This window comes from Eupeodes corollae, chromosome 1, assembly GCF_945859685.1.
Source record: "Eupeodes corollae chromosome 1, idEupCoro1.1, whole genome shotgun sequence".
Classification (NCBI taxonomy): Eukaryota; Metazoa; Arthropoda; class Insecta; order Diptera; family Syrphidae; genus Eupeodes; species Eupeodes corollae.
This window is the reverse complement of record NC_079147.1, coordinates 101273313-101281791: the sequence shown is the minus strand read 5'-3', so window position 1 is coordinate 101281791 and position 8479 is coordinate 101273313. Positions and strand designations below refer to the sequence as shown.

Genomic DNA, 8479 nt, shown 5'->3' with positions numbered 1-8479 from the left:
CGTTGTATCTTTTCCCAGCATCTCCCTGTTTTGCTTTGGGTCTAGAAACCCTAAGTGCTACCTTGGTAACAACGAGCTAGTGGTCAAAGCATGAAACAGTTAGACATTTTCATCTTAAAACCAAGTTTTGCAATCAGCTCCATTTCTGGATACAATGGTACGGTACCAAACACTATTGTTACAATATCAATCCCCATGAGAGATGAGATCCAAGACATTTTGATAAAACTTAAAAAAGTTGCAGGTAGGTAGGGCCAAGTTATTAAATTCAACGGTCCTGTTTCTCCTTTTCGCATCAAAAACACAGTAAATGTTGTCCCTACAGTTAAGCCTTCAATTTGTATTTCCAAATGCATCAAATTACAGCAAAAGCGTTTTCTTCCACTTGTTTTAGTTGCAAAGTAAAAGCCTTTCCATTCAATTGATTGACGATATAATACTGGGAAGCAGTTCCACCTTACAAAATCTCATATTTTAAAAACATTTTCCCAACGAACCTTCATTTGTTTTAGTTTTTGTTTTGATAATCGTAATTAATGAACAATAAACGAACAAAAACATTGCCATAGAAATTGAAAAAATAATCATGATCATTAGAGAATTTTCATTTCATAAATAATTACCGTTATCGCAACTTTTTGACATTGACCTCACCCCACAATCACAATCTAGCCACAATAAAACAACAACATATGAGTTTATTAATAACAATTTTATTAAAAATAGTAAATAATTTTACACTTTGTACACCATCACCATATCATCATAAGGAATTACAAAATCTATCTACCAAACTTCACGACATCTTCCTCTAAAATCGGGCAAGTATCCTTCTTGACATGGAAAGTCAATCATATTGACTTGCACAATATTGGTTTTACCATCACTTCTCGCTGGAGGTGCTGCTGTTTCAAAATCTTCCAATTGATTCTGATCAAGAAGAACACACCAATCGGGATCTATGGGATCTGTTTTACCCACAAAATCGTCAGGGCAGGAGAAACTTCTTACACAATACTTGATGCAAGGCTTAATAGTCTGATTAGCAAAACTATGTTTGAGTTTTTTCTTGCAGATGAAGACGTTCTTACAGCCACTTGGAGGCTTTGGAATTCTGTTTTCAATCCATAGAGATTTTGAATCCGTAGTTTTTGTTGTTGTTGCTGGTGTTTGTCTTATCTCAGACGATGACAATTCAATAAATGTTATTGTGAAGAAGCAAACAAATAAAATAACTCGGATTGTATTAGACATTTTATTAGCGCGATCGAATGCTGGAGCCGTGCTTGTCGTTTCCACTCGAGAGCTATGTGAATGAACGAACAATCTGTTAATGACTGCTAGGGCCAGATAGAATTGTGGAATTCGATGATTTTCTAAAACAATAATATTTTGAAATTATTTTATTTATTTTCCTGGTGATTAAAAAATTAAAAAGCGATAAGACGAATATGTAGAAAGCAAACTTTGTTGATAAAAATATACCTGTCCCGCAACCTATTGGTTTATCAACTTTCGTATGGGTTTCATTTAAAATAGCTTTTGTTAAATTTAAAATAATATTGGAATATTGTTGGCCTTCAAATTTGAACTTTCAAGAATATTGTTGAGTTAAGATTCTTTTTTTGAAGCCTAACATCAAGAATTTTGAATTCTAAACACAGCTCTGCTTATATTCACAATCTGATATTCAAAACTTTGAGACTGATATGAACGTAGATATAAACCCTTAAATAAGTGCGAAACACAAAAAATTCCAGCCATATGGAAGAACAATCAATTCTTTTTTGTTTTATTAATAAAAATCAAATTTTTGAACATTGTTTTGTATGTTCTTAATAAATATATTTTTACAAAAATTCCAATATTTATGAAAATGGCAAAGAAGTTTTTTTCTTTTTTTTAATTCGAAAGCACTCAAGGGGTAATTAGTACCCTTTATATGTTTATATTTAAACACAGTGCGAGCGTTAATAAAATAGGGAAGGAATTTAAAGGAGATACCGGTGCACATTGGTCTTAAAGTTCTGAACATCAAAATGGGAGGGAAAAACAGAGTTGGCCAAAGCATTCCATATTCTCGATGTGCGATTTAAGAAAGAATCTCTATACTTGACAGTACGCCCGAAATTGAGCTCAAGGGTAAACTGATAAGCATTCCTAAAAGTGCGAGTATTACGGCTGAATTGTTTAAGGGGTGAAATGCAACTGGCTAATTCGACAGAACATTGTTTGTAAAAATATCTATAAAACAACGAAAGGCATGAAACATTTCGGCCTATCATTTTAAAAGCCCTTTTTTGAATTCTATCCAAGAGGTTTAAACTTGTTTTGGGGGCACCTGCCTAGATATGCGAATTATATTCAAGCTTTGGACGGATGAAAGCTTTGTAGATTATAGCCAGATCAGAAGGGTGAAAAATTTCTTACATCTTCGGAGAAATCCTAAGCACCTGGCAGCATTTTGGCGAAATCGAATATGGGATCATTCCATAAGAGGTGATCTGTGATATTCATAACGAGTACTGAAAGTTGATTAGTTTCCGGGGGTGGGTTACGCTTTAACGACAGGAGATAGCATTGAGTTTTCGAAGCATTAAATTCTAAACGGTTTTTGATTCCCCATTGGACAATGCTGTCAAGATCAGAATTTAATTAGCTTATCATGCGCTGCCGTTGAAATTCCACATCTGAAGGACAAGTATGTGAATCTAGAAACGAATATGCAAAGCTGAGGGTACTGTCGTCGGCGAAAGAGTTTAATGGATTAAAAGTGACAGACAAAAGATCGTTTATGAATATAAGGATGAGAGTCGGAGACAAAACGGAGCAATGGGGGACACCAGCTTTTATTTTATGAATTTCAGACTTGAAACCATCTAATACAACTTGTATTGAACGGTTAGAAAGGTAATTTCTAATCCAACGAAGAAGAGATTCATCAAAACCAAAAGCACACATTTTCAATAAGAGAACTTGGTGCCAAACTCTATCAAACGTTAAGAATATCATCATTAAAAAAGTAAGCACATATAGTTATTTAAGTTTCTTGTTAACTTCCCATAGGAAGTTATTGTAATGGGTTCCATTTGTCAAATTGAAAATTTTGACATTTCTCGACGTTTCTAGGTCCCTAGAGATTTTTAGAAAGATGTCTGTGCGTGCGTGTGTACGTACGTTCGTAAGTGCGTACGTCCGTACGTCCGTACGTTCGTGACGTTTTTTCGTCCTCCATAGCTCAAGAACTAAGAGAGATATCGACTTCAAATAAATTTTGTTATTCAGATAATAATGCATAAAGATGCAGAAAGAGCTCTCAAGAAAATTGCGTTTGTGGTTTTTTTACCATAGCAGTTTGAAAAAAGGTGAACATTTTTGTTAACCCTAAATAGCTTACGAACTAAAAACGCTAGAGACTTGAATTAAATTTTATATAATATATTGTAACGTGATACCAAAGAAGTATATTTTTTGAAAAAAAATCCATCTAACGGTTTTTTTTTTATAAATCAAACAAACTGAAAAAATTGAAAACTGAAAATTTGTCACCTCCAAAATTTGACGACTAAAATATGATTTTATCTCCAAAACAATTTTTTGCAACGAAGAATAATGTTTTTGACATCTGATAAAATTTTGAGAAAAATCGAATAAACAGTTTTTTTTATAAAAAATAAAAATCTAAAAAAAACATTACTAAAAGTTGGTAAAAATTGAATATCGATTGAAATATCTTTTCAAAAACTTGAAATCTACTCTTAAAACTTACTTTATCTTATAAGAAATATTGTTTTCAACATTCTGAAAAATGTTAAGAAAAATCGAATTGACAGTTTTTTTTACAAAAAATAAAAACCTAAAAATAAAATTAATATAAGTTGGTAAAAATTTATTTTCGACTCAAATATCTTTTCAAAATTTTGAGATATTGGCTTTAATTTACTTTTATCATTCAAAAAATATTATTGTCATCATTCAGTGAAATTTAAAAAAAAAATCGAATCGACAGTTTTTGTACAAAAAATGAAAAACCGAAAAAAAATTAACAAAAGTTGGTAAAAATTGATTTTTGACTAAAATATCTTTTCAAAATTTTGAGATATTGGCTTTAATTTTCTTTTATCAATTAAAAAATATTATTGTCATCATTCAGTGAAATTTAAAAAAAATCGAATCCACAGTTTTTGTACAAAAAATTAAAAACCGAAAAAAAATTAACAAAAGTTGGTAAAAATTGATTTTCGACTAAAATATCTTTTCAAAATTTGTCGCCTGAGTTATCGTTCTCAACCCTTTTATTCTTTATTTATATTTAAATTGAGGCTCTGGAAATCAATTCTAGCACCCAACTAAAATGATTTAAAAGGCCATTATATGATGTCACGTTTCTGAGATAATAATTCTTTGGTAATGTTCGACTTTACCTTAAATATTTATACGACGAACCTGATTCTATTTGCATCGAATGCAAAACTAAAACTTTCCTGATCGTATCGATCCAAAAATATGGCTTGCCAACAGATCCTACTTGTCTTTGTAACTTACACACCCGTTTCCAGGAAGGATTCAATATTTAATATAATACAAGAGGTCTTCGAACAAAAACGACTTTTGTTTGTTTATTAAAGAGAAGAAAATTTCCACACAATATATTCGCATTTACCTTAACAAACCTTTGCAGTTCAATCCTTGATAATACCTGTATTCATTTGAATTCATTAATAATTCTGAATTCGTTGTTAATAATAAAAGCTTTAGACAGCGACTTTAAAGCCAGTCTAGATAAAGTGGTCCTACCCTACTTTTGAATTTATTTATGTCATATTATCGTTGAAAAAACGTAGAGTATACTTTGTCTGTTGCTATGTTTGTCCCTCTCAGATGAAACAAGCATATCAACTTGTTGTTGATAAAATCGTTTCGATGTTTGAAATCGCAGATACTGATGACGATTTAATTATTGTCGGTGAGTTTAACCTTCAACCTTCCACAACTACAGGTTCGGTGTTAACTTCTCAAACTATCAGCAAGCTCAATGCAAATTTTCATTTCTTTTGGAATTCCTATGTGTCTAGAATACATTGACAAAATGCAAGATAGCCTGATTACGGATCCCAGATGCTTCTACCAATTTATAAACATTAAACGTGAATCCGATGGCTTCCCTTCAACACTAAAATTTCACGATATAATATCTGCCGATCCTAAAACTATTACAAACCTCTTTACCCAATCTTGAAGAACCTAACTTTAGATTTATTAAAAGGTTCTTCATGCACCTCTCTTACCCAAATTGAAATAAGTGATGATAATGTTGACTATATATTAAATCTACTTAAAGGTGATTTCCTTTTTGGTCCCGATGATTTCTTGCAATACTATTAAAAAAATGTGTGCTTCCTCCATTTGTAAGCCTATTTAAGTTCTATTTGGTAGTAATAATTCTTAAGCTTTCTTTCCAAAGCTTTTATTTTTTCTGTTAATAAAAAAGGAACTCCAGGTCCATAGCCAAGCTTTCTTCAGTTCCCAAGCTCTTCGAAAGCATTATCTAGACCTATTTCGTCTTCAAAATAACACGGCAGGTCCATTAGAGCCAACCTTACTTAATTTGCGCCCAATACTCTAAACGAATGAGAGAAAGACCTAAAAACATTATTAAAGTCTTTGATATCTACAATCAGTTGCCAAATCTTACACTTCCCGCCCTTTTAAACTTCCCAAAGGAAGTTATTGTAATGGTTCCAATTTGTCAAATAGCAAATTTTGACATTTGTTGACTTTTCAAAGTCACTAGGTTCGCGACGTTTTTTCGTCGTCCATAGATCAAGAACCAGAAGAGATATCGGCTTCAAAAAAACTTTGTTATACAGATCAAAAGGCAAAGAGATGCAGAAAGGGCTCTCAAGAAAATTGCGTGTGTGTTTTTTTTACCATAGCAGTTTAAAAAAAAGGTGAACATTTGGTTAACCCCAAATATCTCACGAACAAAAACACTAGACACTTGAATTAAATTGTATATTATATAGTGTAACGTAATACCAAACCAGTACATTTCTTGGAACAAATTCAATTAACGGCTTTTTAATAAATCAAAAAAACTGAAAAAAATGTGTTGCCTCTAAAATTTTACGAACAAAAAATGAACGTTTTTAACATCTGGTAAAATTTTGAGAAAAATCGAAGTCACAGTTTTTTTTTACATAAAAACCTAAAAAAAACATTACTCAAAGTTGGTAAAAATTAATTTTCGACTCAAATATCTTTTCAAAAATTTTAAACTTTAGCTTGCAAAGAATTTTATCTTATAAAAAAAATATTACTTTCAACATTCGGTAAGATTTTGAGAAAAATCGAGTAGACAATTTTTGTGCAAAAAATAAAAACCGAAAAGAAAAACATTACTAAGACTTGACAAAAATTTACTTTCGACTCAAATAGCTTTATAAACATTAAAAATATTGTCTTCAAACTTTTCTTATTTCACAGAAAAAATTGTTTTCTATATTCAGTAATAGAAGTCCAACAGTTTGCCTTTTTGTAAAAATAAATAAAATCGACAAAAAATACTACACACATTTGGTAAAAATTGATGTTCGGTTCTTGATATCTCCCCAATTAATTTCATTCATCCAATTTATAAAAATTTAAGAAATGCTACTAATATTGGTGACAGTTTGTTTTTGACTTAAAATCAATTTATCAAAACTAGATTTTAAAACTAAACTATTTCTTTATATGAAAAATATAATTAGTAATTTTAAAATTTTTAAGAACAATTCAACTGATAACTTTTTTAACCCAACACAAAAACCTACAAACTTTTAAGCAAGATAAATCGACAGACGTTATGGGAATTTATCAGTGTGGCTAAGATCGCAGTTTGAGTTGTTTTTAGGTTATCAATCTCCGATTGCATTTATACAATCTCAGGAGTCTCTCAAGGGAGCCACCTGGTCCTTTATTATTTGTCTTAACTATCAACGACGTTATTAATGTAATTGATAATAGCCCTATTTACGCTGATGACATGGATTCTGATTCTGCCTTACTAAAAATTGATCTTGACTCATTTCAGGCTTGCTGCGTGCTAGTACAAAATGTTGTTAAATACCAATCCATAAATTCACCCATAAGCGATCTATATTCCCGACCTAGGAATTATTTAAACATTCAGTTCAATTTTCGACCCCATTTTGATTATATTATTAACGAGACCCCTGGCTTCATCAAACGGTGGTCTAAAGAATTATCGAACCCCTTATCACTAAATCTCTTTACACCTCCTTTGTTAGACCTCTACTTGAATACGCTATTTAAGTCGGGTCTTCCCATCAGAACTCTCTTTCTCAAAGAATTTAATCTGTACAACGCAGATTTCTTGGGTTTGCACTCTGCGTTCTTCCTTTGGGTGATAATATCTTCTTACCACCTTATGAAGGTCGCTTCAAACATATTAACCTGCAAACCCTCTTTCTTAAGATAAGACGTCACTTTCTTTCGCCTTCCTAATCACCAAACCAATTATGGACTTTTTGAACCTATTACAAGAATGCTGCTTTTAGCTTCTTTGACTTCCACATCCTTATCCATATCTTTTCCTTCTTAGAAACGATCTTTACAACTCGGCTAAGAGAGATCCAAACACTCCTCTGAATTAACTTTTCCTACTTACGATATTTAACCATTCAAGCCATTCTTATACCAATGTCATAAATAAAAGAAGAACACTTGTAAGTTTACATCTAGGTAAGTTCATTTTATTCTCTTAATGATATAATGTTTACTTTTTACATAAAAGGTATACGAATTTTGCATATTTTTCTTTTATATTTAATTAAGATTATTTTTTTTTATTTTTTTATATATATAGGTTATAATAATATTGTATAAACTAATTAAGGTACATCCATATAAAAAGTATTTTTTTTATCTTTGATTTTTTTTCATTTTTCTTCTTTTAATGTTATTTTTCTTTTTCATCGATTTATAACCAAAATAAATTAATTTCCAATGTTTATGTTTTTTGTTTTATTTTTATTTTTGAAAAAATAACCAATCATTTTTATTTTAAACGTGGGATTTCATTCTTTGGAAATTAAAAATGAGAATAATTTTAATTTTCTTATTTAATTTTATTTTTTCTTCTTGTAATTATCTAATATTTGCTCTTAAGTTTCACTGAGTAACGCTTAAGGTGTATTAATATTTTATTTTTATATATATAATATATATATTTACTAAAACTGCTTTACATAATAATATAATATCATTTTACTTAATTATTTTTTTTTAATGTTTTGTTTTATTTAATATATAACACAAAAATCGTTTTGTGTGTGTGTACTAAATATTAATTTTAATTTTTTTTTGTTTCTTATAACTTTACTAATTTTATTTATTTACAAAATTAATAAAAAAACAAAATTTTTAAGATGTGAACAAAAATGTAGTAAAGTGTTTTTTCATGTATAGATAACTT

General features: G+C 30.3%; 1 protein-coding gene across 1 annotated transcript; it reads right to left on the bottom strand.

Moving 5' to 3' along the window:
• Positions 1–693: 693 nt before the first annotated feature.
• LOC129940165 (uncharacterized) lies at positions 694–1323 on the bottom strand. The gene has a single exon (XM_056048421.1). It carries the CDS (start codon positions 1252–1254, stop codon positions 787–789), a length of 468 nt encoding a protein of 155 aa, XP_055904396.1. The 5' UTR covers positions 1255–1323; the 3' UTR covers positions 694–786.
• Positions 1324–8479: the final 7156 nt, after the last annotated feature.

Excerpts from the sequence above, each read along its gene's own strand:
- LOC129940165 (XM_056048421.1), bottom strand. The coding sequence starts at position 1,254 with ATGTCTAATACAATCCGAGTTATTTTATTTGTTTGCTTCTTCACAATA.